The 22,157-nt window shown below is 39.5% G+C and overlaps 1 protein-coding gene across 1 annotated transcript in view; it reads right to left on the bottom strand.

The window, feature by feature from the left end:
* Positions 1-931: 931 nt before the first annotated feature.
* DDC (dopa decarboxylase) overlaps positions 932-22,157 on the bottom strand; it is a 56,462-nt gene continuing 35,236 nt past the window's right edge. The window contains exons 9-13 of the mRNA XM_068396377.1: positions 20,453-20,529; positions 14,543-14,562; positions 13,712-13,810; positions 5,519-5,620; positions 932-1,147 (exon numbers count right to left, since the gene is read on the bottom strand). Coding sequence (XP_068252478.1) covers positions 932-1,147; positions 5,519-5,620; positions 13,712-13,810; positions 14,543-14,562; positions 20,453-20,529 — 514 coding nt within the window. The remainder of the gene's footprint in view (positions 1,148-5,518; positions 5,621-13,711; positions 13,811-14,542; positions 14,563-20,452; positions 20,530-22,157) is intronic.

Here is a 22,157-nt window from a genome sequence, read left to right on the forward strand (position 1 = left end):
AGAGTTATTACACGATGAAGTAAGCAGAATGGTAGCCATAAAAAGAAATCACAACTCTATCACACAGAATATAGCTTACAGATTATTTTCAAGTAATCACTGCTTATAATAACTTGGTTAAAAAAACAGAATACCAGATAGCACATGGCTTTTGACAAAACTCTTAAGAAGGAGCTTTTGAGAGGCCTTATTATGAATGATCAAAGGGAAAACCAATAGCCAGCATAACCTATTTGCTGAGATTTGACAAAACGGCTGTTTTAAAAGCAAACCCTTTAGAAGAAAGTAGAGAAGCTGCCATAAGGATGGTTAGTGTTCATTTAGTGCTCATTCCCCCTGATCCAGCTATGTAATGAAGGAAGTCTTGAAGTCCTAACTTCATTTACAAAATTAGTGCAGCAAGCGTGTCATGACATGATAGTGCCCCAAATCATGACAACACCATTTGTGTGGGCCTGTTTAGACAGGACCTGAACACTGTTATAACCAGGTTACTGAACTTCACCCAACTTGGATTCTTTCTGAAGTCATAGTAATGTTAAATTAATTGGCTATAACACCTCAGTCTCATCTGTGAAGAAAGGAGTGGGTGTGCTGGAGGTTAATGGGGACAATGGAGGGAGCACTAACCCTTCCATTTCCATTGCCTGGTTCAATAAATGCTCTTTATTACAAACTGGTAAGAAATGACAGCTCGAGCCACCATGGCTATGTGCCATGGCAAGATGAGACTACAGCACAGAGAAGGATTGACTAAGGTTACAACACAACTTGCTGGCAAGGATGTTGCTACTGCAGCTGGGCTATATAACAACAGGTTTTGTATTTTTTTCCTTCGTAATTTGACTTTCCCACCTGCCCCTAAAATAAAACTTGGCAACACAGAGAAAGCCAGTTAATTACCTCTCCCCCCACTGCTACTTCACTGCTGTTACTGCCGGTGGTGGTTTTGCTCCCATGTTTTCAGAAGATCAGTTGCCAGCTGTGAGATGTGCTGCCAGGCAAACTTGACGTGGGTGGATTCCACTGTGCGGGAACAAATAGCAAAACGTAGCACAAACTTCTCTCGCAGGTGGCACGGGACCAGATGAATCTTCTTGGCCTCATTTATGCTTTTAAGAAGCGCCTTGTTTAGTTCATTTGAGCCCTGAAATCATTGTAATTCAGCAGATATGATGATGAATTTCAGAAGCAAGTTTGGAACATGTAAATCCCACCAAGCAGCCAAGCCCAAGTACCACCACTAACACGCAGCCACTTTCTCATCTCTCAGTGCTTTGCAATCAAAGGATTATAAAAAGATGACTGTGAAAGAGATCATTTTTCAGCCATAAAGAGATTTATGGATTAACTGGGGTTTAGAAGCAGTTTTCACACTGAGGCAGTTGTGATAGCTGACTGCTTTTTTGTGACCTAAGGTTGTGTGCTGTGTAGCTTCATACAAAACATTCATTATTGCATCTATTTCACTACACTTTTCTTAGATCTAATCAAATGAACGTGGGAGGAAGTTTTGCAATGAACTATACTAACATTTGTGTAACAAACCTTCCAGTCTTCACTTAAGCATGGCTGCTGTGAGAGAGTCTTTTGAATATGAAGATGGAAATCTTATCCTTAGTTAAGAAATAGTTAAGGTAATGTATCCCTGGCGTAAGTAAGTTTCATACTATCAGTATAAACCCTAAAAAACTTATTTGCCTCAAGTTCTGTAGGAAGTGGCGGCCACAGAATCCTACAGAGTGGGTTTTCAGGCGGTGGATTTTAGAAATGTGGTAAACTAACCCTCCCACTGGAAGTAAAGTCTTCTGCATTCCAGGAAACAAAGATACAGATGTTGAATTTATCTTGCAGAAGGTCAGAGGGACTCTACATGCATGCAGTACTGAATTTTTTCTCCTTGTAGTGTACTTCATTCCCCTTGTGCTCAAATACTGAATGTGAGGATTTCCCTTAGAGCAGCTGGATGCTCTTAATATCAAATCCCAAAAGAAATGACTGCAGGGAGGAGTACTGCTTCTTTTCCAGGTTCAGCTAATGTTGAATCAACGGTTTTCCTAGTTCATGTCCATCAACTTTTGAGAATAAAACAAAAGATGTCATCAGATTTTCAAAAACAGTGGTAAATTGCTTTAAATGAAAACAATGAAAGAAGGGATCCCAAAAATCTTGGGATTTTTGTCTGATTTAGCAACACCGGATGAAGTGCTAATTGCCTATCTTTGACAGTCTTTGTTACCCAAATTAAAGGAACCCGTCTGTCTTGCTTTTATATCAGCAGACCAAGAGATGGCCTCAGCTTTGCTGGGCAGTTTGCTCTAATAGCTTAGGATATACCATGTTGATCTTGAGTGCTATAATTCTATTATTTGGGGGAGTATCTTAGCTGTTGTACAGCCTTTACTCTTTCTATTACACTTCTTGTAACACAGAATTGCAAGAGATGCTAGGAGCATCTATGCTTTTAACGCAGTGTTCCCTTGCTGAACACTGACTGCGGTAAGAGTCACAAATGGACAAATGCCCCCGTTCAGCAGTGGTTTAGTTACTGTGGCAGCATAGGTCTTCTTGAAAACATCCATATCAGAAAACACGTTCTCTCAAATCTGCGCAGTTGTCACTTAGAATCATCTCATTGTGGTCGGAAAGGACCTTTAAGATCATCAAGTCCAACCATTACTTTCCTGCTTAGCTTTTTCCATATAAAAACAAAGCATAAGGGAGACATGGTTTCCCATTGGCACTGAGGATAAATGTATTATTCTCATGGTTTGGAATCATATTAGAGTTAGAGCTGAATCCAAGTCAAAACCTTGTTCTGACTTAGCACAAGTTGTCAGGGAATTTGGATAAGAGCCTGAAATTCATGGCTTAGCCGTAGTCTTCTAGAAGATATTTATGCAACTTGAATGCTCCTAAGAAAAGGACCAAATTTGGTGTTTTGCAAGTCCCCGCCCATTACGGGTCAGTGACTGGTGACAATGATATACCGCTTTCTTATCAAAAGTAATCCATCATTAAAATGGTGATCCTTGCCTTTAATATGAAATACACAGCACTAACTTTTAGGCAATACAAGCAGTTATATGATGCTAAGTTAATACCCTTGGCAGGGGTGATGTGAGGGAGGAGAAAGATTTATATATCTATCTTCAGTTCTACTCTCACAGCTGCACCTAGGGGCTGCTGTGACACTTGGGTCACTGTCACTTTTGATCAGACTATCAAATTGAAGTTAGTAGCGACTAATCGTCTCCCAGAGCTTTGAGAAGCCAGCAGCCAGCTCTGATTGAGTCTGTCAGCTTCAATAAGACGATATTCTCACCTCCTTGGAGAAATTACTAGCTTGACATGTATTCATCTGCAGACATGACAAGGAGGCCAAAAATTAACCCTTTGGCATGATACATTTGGCGAAATAGTTATAATATGAAAATCATAGATTATTAGTCCATCTGCTCCTCAGTGTGAAAGGCAAAAAATTAAAAGTTACAGCTAAATAAAAAAAAAAAAAAAGATTTCTCAAGAACAAAGGAAGGAAAAATTTCTCAAGAACAAAGGAAGGAAAAATATTTCATACTTTTACAGCTGTGCAGCATTACAGTTCAAGTCTCTCAGTCCTACTGTAACTGCATAAAAGTTACAAGTATCCTACTTCTAAGATGCATTTTAATAAAAATTACAGAAATCACAGGAAGATTTTTGGAAGAGTGATTTAAAAAAGCAAATAAAGCTGTGAACATAACTATAAAATGCTCTTCATTCAAAAGCTTGTTAGTTTTGTTTTCTTTTTTTGGACAGGGAAGGCAAGCGATGAAAACACTGCTGTTTCAGTGTAAATCTTTATTCTACAACTTGTCCAAAAGTTTCTTAGCTAGGTGTCCAACATTTACGTCCTATTGCGAAATTGTCTTTCCCTGTAGATCTGATTTCTTCCTCTGGAGCGTCAGGGACAGGAGACCAGATGTAAATGAACCACTAGTCTGATCAAAAGTGACAACTCCTGTGTTGCTATGCTCTATTTCACTAGGACTGTTCCTTTAAAGTAACTGTAGAGCACTGGCTAACAGCTGTCTCTGGATCTGCAAAACTAGTGTTTGCTTGTTCCATGTGAGAGAGCAGACTACAACCAACTATTGTTAGTGAGCAATAAAAGCCACAGAACCTATTCCTCAAAATCTTCAAAAAGTTCTTGTTAGGAAAGAAATTATATTCATGTTTGAATTTGATGCAAAGTCTTCAGCAAAAGAAAACGCATGTCACTTTGTAAGCTATGTTCTTGTTACTTACTGGGAAAACTCCACATTCTGTAACCTATCTGATCTCCTAGCAACAGACCATCTTTTTTATTTTAAACAACATAAATTCAAACAAAATCATTTTCGTATTCCAGAGGAATTCACCATTGCCTTATTGTTAAAGATATGTTAGCTTCTTCGGCCAATTGCATCAAACTCAGGTACTGGGGCAACTGAATGACTGAGAAAGGAATTTGTGAAAAGTAGTAATACCACAGTACCCAGGAGGAGCAAAGATGTGCTTGTGAGCCTTCAGAAAAGCTAAAAGCTGATTTAGGTATCGTGAACTAGAAAACACCAGTGCTGTTACTATTATTGCTTGGTGTTCAGATTCAGTGTCACAATCCAGCCATTTACAGAGGCTTTAGCTGCAAGCTCCTCTATTAAATGAGTTCCTTACCTAAAACAAGACGTTGATCCCCTTGTAGTGTCTGATTAAACAGGTGAACCCTCCCAACTACTGCAGCTCTTATGCCCTGAGTGCAAAGTGAGTATTCTAGTTTCTGTTGGGCAAGGGCTCTATGTCAATGAACTTGGCAGTTACAGAGATTGTGGAGAATGAAGGGTCAAGAAGGGCAAAAGGGTCATGTTCAGCAAAAAAAAAAGGAGATCGGAGCCAAGGGCAGCTGGGAAGCTGGCCTCCTATGCAACCTGTTCTTACTCATATCTTGCTCCAATTTGCCCAGTGTGATTGTAGGATTTTATAAATGAAAATGTATTCTTTAAAGAAAACAACAAAAAACAGTTTACTATTCTAATCTTCATCCATGAGAGTCATTATATATATAAATATATATATAATTGTATATTAAATATACCCACATATAAAATTAAGTTGACAAGAAACATCTAATACACTCACATACACACACATCATTTATAAATGTCTAGGAAAATATATTCAAACAATCATCTTCATGAAAGCCCTTCAAACATAAATATAACAGTAATTGTTTATGACCGGGTAGACTAAGACCATTTGTTTGCCCTGACTATATATTTCCATACCCTGATATGCTTGACTTTCACTTAAGCATTTGATTAAGTTTTAACAAAATTGTCTTACGCTTCTTTCTTTAATTTGCTTTAATCTACATTAACTCCCACTACTTTCCTTAAAAAATAATCAAGTATATTAACTATAAAGACTATATTCTATTGCAGGTTATTATGCTGCTATAAAACATGATAGAAGAAATATGAGGTCTTAGCTGCCTTACCTTCAGCCGAAAACAGACTAGTCCCAAGACAACCTCAGCACAGATCTCAAATCTTTCATCCTGAAGGACTAAATGTTCAAATTGATGCGACAGCCTGATGTGCTGAGAAGAGAAGGATAATATCTATGTTGTATAAATTTGATTCATCAAGAGAAAAGATGTGCTAAATTGTTTCCATCCCTAATCTTTTTTCTCAGTTCCCTCTTCTCATATGTGATAAGATTCACAGATCACCATCTGTTTATGTTAACTTACATCCCATTTATGACTTTCAGAGACCATATTGAGCCATTACTATATTAGCCACTCAGTCTATCTTAGGCAGTACTAGTCTGTTTCTTAATGAAATGTTTCAGCACATTTTTATAACTGCCATTACGCCAGATTAATAGAAAATAATTGTAATAATTCTTTAGGTTTTCTACCACTCTCAGTTTTGGTTAAGAATGGCTGAAGAGTCCAAAACTTATTGTGGGAAAAGGGGGAGATGCACAGATACATAGAGAGAAAATTATCACAATTCTAGTGCAAAATAAGCTGGAAAGATACACTTTTTAAAAGAGAGCACTTAATAGGAGAATAACTGTGAAGCAGGGCAGAGCTTGCTCACTCTTCTGACCTGGGTGCTCAGATTCAGTTGAAAAGAAAGGTGACGGCAGTATAATCAAGAAAACGGATAGCAAACCTCAGCCAACCTGTTTAAAAGTTAGTGGGGAAAGAAGAGTGACATTGGACACCAAGCCAAAGCAATTATTTTGAAGCGTAGGAAACCAGTGCTCTTCCAAAACCAAACAAATAGGAAAAATACCAACAGGCATACTAACAACCAGCTGGGAAGTCTTCACGTCAGTCAGTGATGCTTGCATACGCATACAACGTTTCGCTTTCTCCCTAACAGAAAATGAAGTCAAAAGCACTTGGAAAAAAGAACCCATATCCTCATCAGGTACCTGCAATACCTTATCCAGTCCCCCTCTCACTGGCTGTCACCAGTTTAGTGCTCACTACCCTAAAAAAAAAAAACAACACAGAAGCAACCAGCTATTAGAATTACAGTTTGTCTTTGTGCAATAGCCAGTCTGCACCAAAAATTATCAGCAACTTCTAAAATGATGATTAAAAGTTCCTTAACTATTATGTATTTATGATTGCAAATAACTTTATAAAAATAAACAACTAACTCCATGTCTTTTCCTTCCTTTGCACTTTGCCTTTTTGCAAGTTCAAGGACAGATATCAAACAAAAATGAAACATTTCACTTTGGGCTGGGGTTAGACGTGGAATGTTTCAACTCACAGGAACTTCTTCCAAAAGGGCAAGAACAAGGCAAAACAGAAATTACAGAAAAAAAAAAAAAAAAGAAAACACATTTTGTAATCTTAATTATAGCTTTCTGATGTTTGTTTATTTCTTAAAATAGAAAAACATTGTTTATATTGAATCAAAACATTGATTCAAAACCTTCATATTGGACATACTGGTACCCTATGCAACCAGCCAATCTTACTGTTGTTACCACTTCCTCTCTGCTGTGTGTTACATCCATTTATCATCTCCCTCTAAAATTAGAATGAAAGCTCTTTGAGTCAAGAATGATACCAATAAAATATCCGATCCTTTCCAAGGCGTTTGAATGTTCTGCTAATATAAACAGCATGAGTTTACAGCTATAAAAATTGACCAGAAGTATGTGTATACATAGATACTTGTATGCAAAAGTGCATGGAAAACATACGTGAAATATGCACACATGTTGTAATGATCTTTTACTGTCTCCTCCTATCCTGATATTCTGTAGCCTTAACCAAACTGATGTCTTTTACATAGCTCTGCAAAATTTCACACTGCATATACTAGGTCTTGGAAATCAAAGCCATAAAAAAAATCATGTTCAGTGAGATGAGTATTTCACAACTGTTCAGCTGAATGTAATCACCAACTGAATTTAATCAAAATTTACCTTGTTAAGAACTGAATAAAACAAAAATTTAAGATATGGTTTACTGCGAGTAGTTTGTACAAGAAAACTCCGGACCCATGCTCTACATGATATATATGTCTCTTTATTTATGTCTTTTTGTTTATTTATGTCTCAGTCTTTGCACTAAGGGATTTTTCAGGAATTTGAAAGAAATAAAAGGAAGGAAAAATAAAGAATATTCAGTAAAGCACAGATCAAACTTCTGGAAGTATTTTGTATTCACATCTGGATGCAAGTACTTTTTATCCATAGTCTTAACAAGTAGCAATAATTTGTAAAGCCACTGGGAGGCACCAAGTGTTTAAGATTTTACAGAGATAGAAGGAGAGAAAGTGGAGGTTTAACTGAAGTTTCACCTGTATAGCTTTGCTTAACACAATTACCCAAGGCCCTGCACCTTTGAACCATAAGCTATTATCCTGAATTGCTTTTACAGAAATTGTTGCAACCAAACATAATTAAACCCAATAAAGTTAAACATTATTAAGCCTAGAAGTTCAAACTCTGTAAAACCAAAGGGCTTTTAGGTGTCACCCCTGCCTCTGTGAGTCCAAGAGCTGTACCCACGCTCTGAACGGGAGCACGGCAATAACTCACAGGAGGACACGCGTGGCTTTAGTGCTTCAACTTTTCAAGACAGGCAGGTAAACTGTGAAAATAAAAGTCCTGTCTGGAGAACCACAGGCACTGAAACTAAGGATAGGAAAGAAAGAGAGGAAAAAACTGTCAGGCTGTTCTCAGTTTTCTGCTGAATGTGTACATACCAAGCCTGACCTATGGATATTTTAACCCTCCAAATCATTTTGATTTTGACATTTGTGTCATGCTGTGTCCCTAGCGCCATTCACTTAAAGTTGACATTGAAATATTATTCAACCTTTAAAAATTCTTTTATTTAATGCTGTTATATAATTCAACAAAAAAAGTGGACATACACAAACCAACTCACATAGTGTTTCTAGAAATATCATTTGGACAATCCCTCTATCACGTGAGTTCCCAAAGTGGAATCACATGGACTGTGTTAGTGGCCTGAGAATTCTTGGTATGTAGGAATGGAATACCAGTCCTTCTCTTCACAGTGAAATTTAGCAGATTGAAGAAAAGAAGCTTCTAAGGAATTTTTGTGTATCACAATCTATCTCAGGTGAATAACCATTGCTCTTCTGCAATGAGAAGGGAAAAAAGAAAGGGATGTAAGTCATTTGGTTATGCAGGATTAAGAGAAATGTCTTACATAATCACTAATGGGAACAGTAAACTTGTGAAGCATTAAGATGTAGTCCCTTTTTTAAAAAAATCTGTATTTGTGTATGTATATGTGTTAATGTAAGTATAAATAAATATACATATAAATAATATAAATATAAACATAAATATATATAAATATAAATATAAATGCTCCTGCATTGAGGTGTTTAAACTGAATTTTGGTTTTTGGGCAAAGCCTTCAAGAACTAAAATAGTTTTTGATTGAAGGGAGCTTCTCTGAAGCATCAGAGTGCATTAATGCGTATATGCAAATAAGCATACTTGCCTAGCCTTGATCTCTTCATACTTTTCCTCCTATAGATTTCACCTCTCTGCCTGCCTTAGCTCACATCCCACTACACTCTGAAGGAAAATGCTGTCAAGAGTCTTCTCAACAGCCACTTGGACTGTGCCACGCCGCAGCTGAAATGCTCTCTCTGGCATTGCTGTTCTGTATAGTTCCAGTTTCATGGTCTCGTTGTTAATTTTTAATGGAATTCATTATCCTCAGTGGAGAAAGAAGGATGCGGTACACCGATTTCTTCTGGTGCTACAGAGGATTCATCTGAGTCCGAATATTCGTGCGAATCACATACAGAAACATTAACTGCTAAATTTCTTAAATTACTTCTGAGCTCTTTCAGAGGACTTAAACTGACAAAGGAGTAATACATGGTCAAGCAGTTTGCAAATGGGCCATTTACAAACAGGCCATTTGGGTTTCACATTTATACTGACTCTGAGTGTTTGGAATCAGTCCAGAAGAGTGTTATTGTAGTTGGTTTTGTCCTCTTTGTACATCTCCTCTGCGGCTTTGGGACTTACCTCCAAAATTTGTATTTTTCTCTCCCCACATCCTTCAGAGATGACTGTCCTCCTCTTTACCACTGCTTTAAAATCTATACTTTGCAATAGGTTAATATTACATGTTGTGTGGGAAAGGAGTGCATAACTGAAAGGTTTGGAAAACAAAAGAAGTTACTGTATCTAAATTCTCCTCTCCCAGGAATATTTTAGTTCCTAAATGTGTTCCTCAGTACAAGCAAATGCCAGGTTGCAGTGGTTATCTAGTCATTTTGATGCAGACCGTAAGGCTGCAGACATAACAAACATCTTTTTTCTTAAAACATGCTAATAAAAAAGGAAAAAAAAAAAGGAAAAAAGATAAAAGAGACAAATAGATTTTTGTGGCAGGTTACACCCAGAAAAAAAGAAAACTTTGTGAAGAGATAGTTGCATATATCTTTGGTCTTCCATATAGAAGCTTGCTAATCACACAGCAAATAGGGTGGCTTCTTAAGGATATGAAGTGTTTTTTCTCCTCTATGTTATGTCAGAAGCTCGTCACTGTTGAAAATCTCAAATCACTCTGTAAGTAACACCTAGCTGTGCAAAAGAAGCCTAACTAGAAGCCTGTAAACACTGGATAAATCTTCCTACAGTTTTCTGTGATTTAGCAATCGAAGTGTCTTTTTTTTTTTTTCCTAGGTGATCACAGTATCTATATTGGGATTTGTATAAACTCAGAAAGGAATTGAAACCCTGGCTCCCAAATCTCTCAGTAAGGCCCAGCCCTGCATCTGAACAGGCATGCCTTACCTGCTATTGTATAGCATGGACAGGAATGTAACGCCCTACACACAGGTATGTTGACATATGAAAACAACGTGGTATACGACTGTAAATGCTACATCCCATACGTAGGCATCCCCTTCCCCAGGTTCCAGCCCTAGGAGCTGTTTCAAACCTCTGTTCTTCTGCCTGCCTCTGTGTGCCTGGCCCTTTCCCTGGGCCAACTCCTTAGTAACACAGCAGACAGAGCACTTCTTCCAGCTTCCCCAGCTCCAGCCACTCTGCTCTCTGCTTGAAGGCTGCAATACCTGCTCCTGCCACTCTTCCTAGGTCTCCTCGTTCTACCTGTGTCCACTCTGACCCACTGTAACAAATGCAGCTTCAGAAATAATTCTGGCAACTACAGGGCTCCACTTAAAACACAGCTAGAAGTCCCAAGTACACAAGATACAGTACCAGCTATTCTCTTCAAGGACTGCCTTTGCCAGCAATGGGAATAGAAAAGCTGTTATTAGCAAGATGCCATGACATGTTTAAAAGAAAGTAACTTTTCAAGGCCAAGCACTGGGACAAGCAATGTTAAAGTGAAGTTAGCAAGTGATGTTAAGTTCCAAATTACCGTTTGGGAACTTGTCTATAGGTTTGAAAAGATAAAACAGTGTCAGGCTGCTTTATATACTTCATTAGTACACTACCAAAAGAAAAGTCATCACAATAAATCTGGAACCAAAGATAATTCCTGACATGAGAGGAAAATGGGCAAGATATGAAACACATTTAAAAATGTTATTTTGCAGCGACTGATACAACTTTACAAACATGTCTGCAAACCAGCAAGAGTGATCTTAAATACTGCTAGAGGAGGAAGCAAATGAAATGCAATTGTTTCTTGAAATGTAAGTTCAACAGAGAACTGCTGGAGGTAAAACTGACTTTTTTTGTAAAGCTGCTTTGGAACTCACTGAATTTAATAATCACTCATCTAGGGGGCAGGTGGGGAGAAACTAACTTAACGGTTCCAGTTTGACAGTTGTATACAGTGACCCAAATTCTGCACTTAATTACCCCTCTTGCCCTTTCAAAGTTGCAAACATAAGGTCGTAACTTATTTTTCTCTGTACATCAGGGAACACTTTAGTCTTTAATGAAATATTAAACATACACACTCAATTCAACAAGCCCTTGGAAATCTAGCTGTCTGAATTACCTTTACAAATAAGGGAACATATTGGAGCTTTGCTTTGGAGTCAGTATTTTTAAGAAAAGATTGATCTGCTTAGCCTTCCTGAACTGTGTTATCACAGAAAGTATGAAAAAATGGTCTTCAGCTATAATTATAGCAAGACAAGCGCTTTTTGTCTGGACGGTCAGGGAAATGTCTGGGAAAGAGGGAACTTGTTGAATGTAAATATTGACCTGTGGATATCAGTCTGATAAAGGCCATGTAATTAATATAGGGTATCCAACCCTCTATTTTCCCAGTGAAAGATTTAGCCCTACTTAAAAACTTTGCATCATATTAAAATAACTGAGGTCTACAGACATCTAACCTGAGAGAGAAACCCGCTAGAAACTGGACTGGCAGCCTAGTAAAGTGATAACAAATCTTGTATCAATTTTTCATCAGAAGGGTATGTATCAGATTGCTACAAGGATGACAGAACATCAGGATTTCCATGTTGTCAAAATTTATTTCTGAAAGCCTCATTAAGGATAAAAATCCAATTCAGATATCTGTATAGTCAGTTGAAAATTATACTGTGGTAAAAATGAGAAGCAAAGAGGGTACCGTCCATCCCAGAACCTTTTCAAATCGAAAGAGACTTACTCATGCAGTGATTTTTACAACAGTGGAAAAAGCCCTTCTTAGGAATTAATCTGTTTAGTACCACAACAGAAAGGAATGTGTGTCTGCGGAGAGTTTGGTATACTAGACCAGACCTGTTGGAGAGCAGCATAGGGGAAAGGGACCTGGGGGTCCTAGTGGACAGCAGGATGACCATGAGCCAGCAGTGTGCCCTTGTGGCCAAGAAGGCCAATGGCATCCTGGGGTGTATTAGAAGGGGTGTGGTTAGCAGGTCGAGAGAGGTTCTCCTCCCCCTCTACTCTGCCCTGGTGAGGCTGCATCTGGAGTATTGTGTCCAGTTCTGGGCCCCTCAGTTCAAGAAGGACAGGGAACTGCTAGAGAGAGTCCAGCACAGAGCCACGAAGATGATTAAGGGAGTGGAACATCTCCCTTATGAGGAGAGGCTGAGGGAGCTGGGTCTCTTTAGCTTGGAGAAGAGGAGACTGAGGGGTGACCTCATCAATGTTTATAAATATGTAAAGGGCAAGTGTCATGAGGATGGAGCCAGGCTCTTCTCAGTGGCATCCATTGACAGGACAAGGGGCAATGGGTGCAAGCTGGAACACAGGAGGTTCCACATAAATATGAGGAAAAACTTCTTTACGGTGAGGGTAACCGAACACTGGAACAGGCTGCCCAGAGAGGTTGTGGAGTCTCCTTCTCTGGAGACATTCAAAACCCGCCTGGAAGCGTTCCTGTGTGATATGATCTAGGTAATCCTGCCCCGGCAGGGGGATTGGACTAGATGATCTTTCGGGGTCCCTTCCAATCCCTAACATTCTGTGATTCTGTGATTCTGTGATTCTTAGCTAATGGATATTTTTGTAAATATTTAGAGCCAAGTCATGGATCTCCCCTCACTAGAAGTTTCCCTAAACTTCATAAAGCTGAAAGGTTTGCTTGAATTTGACTGTACTGATACAGAGGAAGTATATATATAATTTAGACTGGCATCAAGTGTGGTTTTTAGTGACCAAAAAACCCCTTCTTTTTACATTAAGAATAAACTTAGTACTTATCCATAACAATGTTAACAAACTGTAAATTGTACAGAACCTTTTTTAAAAAAAAGGTGGATTTTAAACAGGAAGCAAAGAAACAGCAGAGGTAGACATGCCCACTAAGTTACTGTATCATAAATGCAGCCCAACAACCTTAATCATAATCTAAACATGGTATCAATGCATGCACATTAATAAAATAAAGAAGTCATGAATATACATATTTTCCCCCAATAAAACCATTAAAGTGCTCTGGCTTAATTTCAGAGGGAACTATGGTCCCACATTGTAGAAATTCCAAATTAGGACTTGTCTTCTCTGAAGATTAACACAAAACAGATGACAGTTTCGATCCTGCCATGATATGAAATTGTGATACTATGTGGGGCAAACAAGCAGTACTCCTATTGAACCCAGCTGTCCAAAACATATTGTCTATGCTTTCTGTTGTGTACAGAAGTCATGGAGAGTAGATAGGTAGCAAGCTCATTTTCCCTTGCCATCCCACCACAGGTCACCCAAGAAAGCAAATCCCAGTCACCTTGCGGATGTACTCCTGCAGTCCCGTGACCCCGTACATCCTCAGCACAAACCAGAGCTTCAGGGAGCGGAACCTCCTCCCCAGGGGGATTTGCCAGTGCTGCAAGCCAGGGAAAAGGGAAGGCACCCACATTAGAAGTCACCATTGCTGTGATACTGTGGAAATTGTACATTCTGTAATGATTTTGAAGTGTACAACATTGCCACATCCTACAGGCAGTTGCAAAAGGTGGGTCGAATGATAATAGAAATGTCTATTTCTGCTTAATGCCCTGGTGTGACTGTTTAATACTCAAAATTTTCAAATGAAAAGTGGAAAAGGAAATTGGTGTCAGAATGGAAGGGTCACAAGGCAAATCAAATTTTCTTTGTGCATCCTGAATTCTCCTTGAAGGTTTTGGAAAACTAAGTATCTTAGAAGCTCATGTACACTGGCTTGCTTACAGTTGTGGGGCTAGCATCTACAATGACAGGTCCATTTTCCATTTCAAAACAACAATGTTTCTATGGGTTAAAGGTTAAAACACAAGTGCATTTAAAAAAATGTATTATTCACTGTATTAGGGTAAAAAAATCTTTAGGACATTTCTTTCTACTGCCTAAACCTTGAGATACTACACATGCAAGATGATTTCTGCTTTTAAACAATTTTTTTTAAAAAAACAGAGTTTAAAGTTTCAGCTTGAGGAATGTTAACAATTTAGCGAGCTGTATCCTTCCTGGAAAGAAACATAAGGTTTTGAGGTTTATGATAGCAATAGAAAGTAAAAGTCCTGGAAATATCAGTGTATACAAATAATAGTATTAATTATTACATTGATGCTGTACTTACCCGATAATCTGTTACAAGGCCTGGAAGTTAAAGAAAAAATATTCACATTGCTTCATCACAACATCCAAAACTTACAGTCATTCTAATGCTATTGAAAAAGCTGTATCTTAGCTATCCTTTATGTTTGCTACAAACTTCAGCATCATCAGTGTCAACAGGACCACTAAATGTCAAGTGGGATACTTGGCAGCATGCTACATAAGGATGCTTGTAGTAAGCTTCATTCCGTAGCTAGTCAGAATATACCACTAACAAATCCAACAGTTTTCAGGAGAAGAAATACAATTTTCCTTTCTGTTATACTTCAGATCCTGTGGAGATGATGGACTAAATACTCTGTTTATTTTCCTCTTGTAAGGAAAAGAAGCAGTAGATAAAACGACCATTATTCATTTTCTTTGAAACAGTTTGCAGAATCCTCAAACTCACTTCATCACTCATTCTCTGCTTCTACCTTTTATACTGATTCATATATTTGTTGCTAATTCTTCAGCGTGTCTAAGAAGTGACTTGAAAATTTGATTCAGAATTGACCTCTTCCTGTTTTGAGAATACTATTCTGCAGGTTTTTATGGCTTTTCATTTGATGTTGCAAAAGCCCCTTACAAACATAGATTGACCAAGCCACAAAACAGTCCAGGGAGGCAAGTAGAGTGCATTATTAGTTATCTTTTATATGAGCACACAGAGTCAAGATGCATCTACCTTTTCTTTGAATCAGGTAATTACACTGATCTCACAGTAAAGGAAACTGTAACATAAAGCTGGATTACTTGCAGTAAGCCAGTGACAGAAATTAAACTGACCTAAAATGTAAAGCACTTCTTTAGGAAAATGTGGAAGCATCTGCTCAGCTTTCTTATTCTGCTTTATTATTCTGTAGTGGAACATAAGCTTCATGGGAAGGTATGTACTTAAATTCCAAGGGAAAGTGCTGTCTGAGTGCTCCTGGAATTACGAACTGCAAGGTGCTATGTAGAACTGTAGCTTCTGAATTTGACCAGTTTACGTCATTTATGTAATTCTCAGCCTTTGTATTTTCTGTGGGTAAAAAGACTATTTCCTGCATTAAAAGCTCTCTTGTTAATGTTCTCTCATCTGCGCAGCCAAAACGTAAGAAAAAACATGGTCCTTCCTCCCTGCAACGTATAGCCATTTGGTTCTTTAACCTGTTCCTAGGTTATTTTCCAGATGAAAAAAATCCCACACAACAATCAACCATCATTAACCTATTCCTCGCCTTCAGGAAACAAACATGGTTGTCTCAGCTTGGTAATGAGGGAATTTGATAAGATTCATATTCTTCTGCATCGTAGCAGCCATTTTTGTTTGATAGCTGCAAGACTGGTAGCAGAGGGAGTAAAGCAACTGATGATAGATAAATAATCCTACGCTCCTGTAAGGGGCTATGTCTAATGATCCACAACAACGCCTTTCACAAGCTGTGAAGCAGAATGCAATCAATGATTAGTTCTTGATTACAAGCCTTAGTCTTACATCTGTATTTAACCAGGAGGAATTGCATTGTGGGAGCATATGTGGCATTCACAATAGAGTATAAAGCTGCATTCTTCTAAGACTGCCATTAGGATTTGACCTATATCCTGGGTTGCCAGGCGAGCTAGGATAATCCTCCTGGTGTGATGATGCAAATAACATAAAATTATAATTAATGACAAAATAAAGAGTTTCCCCTTGGGGGCACACATAATTGCCATATGGTTATTAAGAGTAATTGCTCACAGATAGATATATTTTTCCGCTCATTTAAATTCTTGAGTGAGAGACGAGTGACTTCAAAAATGCTACATCGTTTGCCTTGTAAACCCCATGATGGGAATTCTCAGACCTGAGACATACTCAGAAATTAAGACCTTCCATTAGTCAAGTCCTATTTCCAGGAGTGCTGACATCCCATAAATCACAAAGGGATCAACAGGGACTCTAACAGACTAGCACCTTTGCAAATCTGACTATTTTTATTGAAGGCATAAGTGTGGATTGGATTTAACAGTTTAACTAGAGGCATTTGCATTTGAAACGTGTTGTCCAACTCTTTGGAAAATTGATGTCAAATGGGAATAGAGCATAGAAAAATTTAGCATCACTAGACTGCTAGTAATCAGCTGGTCTATTTGGAATCATTATGTCCAGATCACACAACATACTATCACAGCTTTTGAAGGCAAGAAGAAGGCTGAAAAATTTACTGTCCAGCTGGGGAGATAAAGTTTTCAGGTCAACTAGATGGCCTTACTGAAAGCACTGAAAGTTTTAAGAAAGGTTTGATTTTCTTCTGGTATTATTTAACCTGGGGAAAATACTGCACTATCAGCCCTGTCAGTTGTCACAAGGACATATTTTCACTTTAGTTGAGGTTGTATTATTTCTCCTCAAGATAAGTATTTTTCATGTATGTTAAGTAAAAGCTAGTGATGTAAGTGTATTTGCCATATCTTGTATTTTTCATTTTAAAAGGAAAAAAAAACCCAGTATATATTTTTTCTTAGCAATTCTAGCCTTTGGAGGGTGATCCTCAGCTCCAGAGTTACTGTGTTTTCCTGTTTATTGCACTGCTTCAAAATGTAGAAAAGGAATAAAATGCAAAATTTCTGCCAGTTCAGGATTAAGGCGCAGGAGTCCGTTTTTCCTAGGGCTTTTTAGTGAATGGTGGAATTCTGGATGGTATTAATTTAAATGTCAATGAGTTCGTAGCCGTAACAGAGAGAAAAGTACTCAGGGTACACTTCTGAACACAGATCAGCAGCAGCAATTCCAGGAAAAATATGAGATGGAGTAAATGGTAAGAACATTCACATGTGATTCACCGTCTTAAGAAAGTTATGAGCGAACTTGCAGCACATGTTGACACTGCACTGCTGTGACCTTCTTCACAATTAATCTAGCTAGCAGAATCACAACCCTGAACTTCAGGAGGGCCAACTTTGGCCTTTTCAAGCAATTGCTAGGGGAAATCCCATGGGACAGGGTACTAGAAGGTAAGGGGGCCCAAGATAGTTGGTTAGCATTCAAGGACTGCTTCTTCCGAGCTCAAGATCAGAGCATCCCAACAGGTAGGAAGTCAAGGAAGGGTACCAGGAGACCTGCATGGTTAAACAGGGAACTGCTGGGCAAACTCAAGTGGAAGAAGAGGGTGTACAGATCATGGAAGGAGGGGCTGGCCACTTGGGAGGAATATAAATCTGTTGTCAGAGGATGTAGGGAGGCAACTAGGAAAGCTAAGGCCTCCTTGGAATTAAACCTTGCCAGAGAGGTCATGGACAACAGAAAGGGCTTCTTCAAATACATTGCAGGTAAAGCCAACACTAGAGGCAATGTAGGCCCACTGATGAATGAGGTGGGGGTCCTGGAGACAGAGGATAAGAAGAAGGCGGAGTTACTGAATGCCTTCTTTGCCTCTGTCTATACTGTTGGAGGCTGTCCTGAGGAGCCCCGGACCCCTGAGGCCCCAGAAGAAGTCAAGATAGAGGAGGAATCTGTCTTGGTTGATGAGGGCTGGGTCAGGGACCAATTAAGCAACCTGGACGTCCATAAATCCATGGGCCCTGATGGGATGCACCCGCGGGTGCTGAGGGAGCTGGCGGAAGTCATTGCTAGGCCACTCTCCATCATCTTTGCTAAATCGTGGGCAACGGGAGAGGTGCCTGAGGACTGGAGGAAAGCGAATGTCACTCCAGTCTTCAAAAAGGGCAAGAAGGAGGACCCGGGTAACTATAGACCGGTCAGCCTCACCTCCATCCCCGGAAAGGTGATGGAGCAACTTGTTCTTGGTGCTGTCTCTAGGCACATCAAGGATAGGGGGATCATTAGGGGCACTCAGCATGGCTTCACCAACGGGAAGTCTTGCTCAACCAACTTGATAGCCTTTTATGAGGATGTTACCCGGTGGATAGATGATGGTAAAGCTGTGGATGTGGTCTATCTCGATTTCAGTAAAGCGTTTGACACGGTCTCCCACAGCATCCTCGCAGCTAAACTGGGGAAGTGTGGTCTGGATGATCGGGTAGTGAGGTGGATTGTGAACTGGCTGAAGGAAAGAAGCCAGAGAGTAGTGGTCAGTGGGACAGAGTCCAGTTGGAGGTCTGTGTCTAGCGGAGTCCCGCAAGGGTCGGTTCTGGGACCAGTTCTATTCAATATATTCATTAATGACTTGGATGAGGGATTAGAGTGCGCTGTCAGCAAGTCCGCTGATGACACCAAACTGGGAGGAGTGGCTGACACAACGGAAGGCTGCGCAGCCATTCAGAGAGATCTGGACAGGCTGGAGAGTTGGGCGGGGAGAAATTTAATGAAATATAACAAGGGCAAGTGTAGAGTCCTGCATCTGGGCAAGAACAACCCCATGTACCAGTACAAGTTGGGGGCAGAGCTGTTAGAGACCAGCGTAGGGGAAAGGGACCTGGGGGTCCTAGTGGACAGCAGGATGACCATGAGCCAGCAGTGTGCCCTTGTGGCCAAGAAGGCCAATGGCATCCTGGGGTGTATTAGAAGGGGTGTGGTTAGTAGGTCGAGAGAGGTTCTCCTCCCCCTCTACTCTGCCCTGGTGAGGCCGCATCTGGAGTATTGTGTCCAGTTCTGGGCCCCTCAGTTCAAGAAGGACAGGGAACTGCTAGAGAGAGTCCAGCGCAGAGCCACGAAGATGATTAAGGGAGTGGAACATCTCCCTTATGAGGAGAGGCTGAGGGAGCTGGGTCTCTTTAGCTTGGAGGAGACTGAGGGGTGACCTCATCAATGTTTATAAATATGTAAAGGGCAAGTGTCAAGAGGATGGAGCCAGGCTCTTCTCAGTGACATCCCTTGACAGGACAAGGGGCAATGGGTGCAAGCTGGAACACAGGAGGTTCCACTTAAATTTGAGGAAAAACTTCTTTACGGTGAGGGTGACTGAACACTGGAAGAGGCTGCCCAGAGAGGTTGTGGAGTCTCCTTCTCTGGAGACATTCAAAACCCGCCTGGACGTGTTCCTGTGTGATATGGTCTAGGCAATCCTGCCCCGGCAGGGGGATTGGACTAGATGATCTTTCGGGGTCCCTTCCAATCCTTAACATTCTGTGATTCTGTGATTCTGTGATTAACCAAATATGTAAAAACAGGCTTCAGGATGGCAAATGCCACTCTACAGTTGTTAGGTATGTGCAAGGAGCAGCACTAATCCATTAAGGAGCTTTGTACAGGGCCTATGATTTGTAAGTAAGTTCTTTGTGAGTGTTTTGTGAAGAGCTTTTGTGAGCATTTTGTACAAGACAGAGAGCCTGCACTCACCTCCTTCTCTCCAATGAATGTAAGAATATGGGAGCAACAGGATAATGTCCCAGATAGCTACCGTTCAAAATAGAGCACAGATATCAAACATAGCTCACCTTTTCTTTGTGGTTTCTGTGTTTGCTCCTGACATGCGTGTTTGAAAATTTGAATCAGAGCTTGCATGCATAGCTAAGGAAAAAGGTCACAGACTTTAGAAACCCTAAAAACAAATGAGATCTTGAAACCATTCTGGAGAAAGATATGTTGGGGAAGGCAGGTTAAGGGACCCGATACACAGCACCCAAGATGTTTATCTGACTACCAAAAGATCATTAAGAATTTTATAAACACTCCTACAAAGAGTCAGTGGCAAATCTGGAGCTGGGGAAATCCCAATACAAAAGTATTAATATAAGGCTTTATAAAATGGCTTTCCATCAATTGCTTTTTATACTAACTGAAATCTTACTAGATATGTGTTTGCACTTTAATAAGCTTAACTCCCTGAGGCACATTGAAAATGGAAATAGGCTCCTAAACAACTTAGGTGGTTTTAAGAATTTCAGTTTTCATCTCAAATCCTTATTTCCATTAGATATCAGTGTGGAACAAAATAATAATAATCTCATTTAATTACAAAATTACCAGACTCCTGATGGTGATGCTGCAGGTAAAGAGGTTCTAATTTAAAGGCACCTGTTAAATCTGATCTTTTTTTCACCCTGTATAAAAAGAAAGAAATAAAATTGAGAAACTTAAGAATTAAAATTTAAGGGATTAAATTTGCACAAGAAGTGAAGGCAAATTGAATGTGTTTAAACTGGCATATTTCCTGAGCACAGCCTGTGCCATTTCCAGTGCTTTTTCACAGCCATATCAGTACTGTACTTACAAGTAGTTAAGTGTAAGGCTCAGCAGGAACGGGCAGCATGACTGCACGACTGCATATTTAAAAACAGACAAGAAACAGACACAGAGGATCTTTTTATGGTGATAGACACTCACACCAGAATGTGAGACTAGCTAAAGCAATGTTAATGTTTGCAGTCAACAGAAGTTGTCTTGAAATTACTGCAATACAAAGTTGTGTGGGAAAAGCTGTGGCTTTCTAGATACCGTGCACAGCCACACTGAGGCTTTGTGGATGCTGGCCTCTGTCTCTCTGTGCTGTGGTGGTGGCAGCAGCAGCCACTGGTAGGGACGAGCCACACGCCCCAGACTCAGGCTTCCCTCTTGTACCACCCTGCCATAGCTGGATCCAGTGTACAATTACTGACAGACTTACTACAGCACAATGTAAAACTGATAAGCACACCTTACTATTGCCAGCTAGTGGGTAGTGTAACTGTACTGAGTTTCAAAAGCCAATGTGTCCCTTTTAGAGAGAATAAGCTACATTTTGCCGGTAGGTAATAACAAGATTTTTCTCATTTATGCTTCACTCTACGTGTAAGACTGACTCACCTCTACATATGATGGGGTTTATAGAGGCAGAAAAAGAAGAAACCAGAAATCAAAAAGGGAGAGACTGCTATATAATTGTATTAGGCCTATAGATATTTCACAAAGTAAGCAATAATTATGTCAGCATGGGGACACTCTAAATGACAAAAGTCCAAACCTTTTATGATTTTTCTGCACATCCATTTTTTAATGTTTTTTTAATGATTTAATGTAAAATTCTAAGTAAAAATCTATTTTCCAATATTTTAGTGTGTATGTATAAATGCATAGGCCAGTACATACTCCCAGTCTCATCCACATCTAGACTACGCTCATAAAACATCTTATTCAAACGAACTAAAAGCCCTCCTCTCACTTTAATGGTCAGGAGAGTACCAAGGTTAACAAAGTACTTGCTTTCAGGTATGGAAGGTACATAGCTGAAGATAAGTAAGCTTATGCACATGAAAAATCTAAAAAGACATTCAGAATACTCTCAATAAAAACAATAATCTATTTGTGTCTTGAAAATATCCTGTGGACAGAAGGAAGAAACTATTATCTGAAAGCAGTTTTAATTAGGCTAGATATTGTGAACAAACACTAAGTTGTTCTACTGAAGTTTATTTGATATATTTGATTACTTTGATATATTCATGTTTCAGCAGCCCATTCCATATGCAACTAACCCGAGTTACAAGCAATATCATTAGTTGTCATGTGAGAGATTCATTCCTTCTGCTGTAATACGCTGTGCTAAACAATACAACACATAACTATTCTGCAGGAACATCTGGTCACTTAGAACCTATAAAAATGCTGTCATCTTGCACTTCCTTTGTGATGTTACTGCTTTTTTAAAAGATGGTGTCTGTTCCATCTGGGGACTTCAAAGGTCTTAATCGGG

The sequence above is a fragment of the Nyctibius grandis genome, chromosome 3, assembly GCF_013368605.1.
Source record: "Nyctibius grandis isolate bNycGra1 chromosome 3, bNycGra1.pri, whole genome shotgun sequence".
Lineage (NCBI taxonomy): Eukaryota > Metazoa > Chordata > Aves > Nyctibiiformes > Nyctibiidae > Nyctibius > Nyctibius grandis.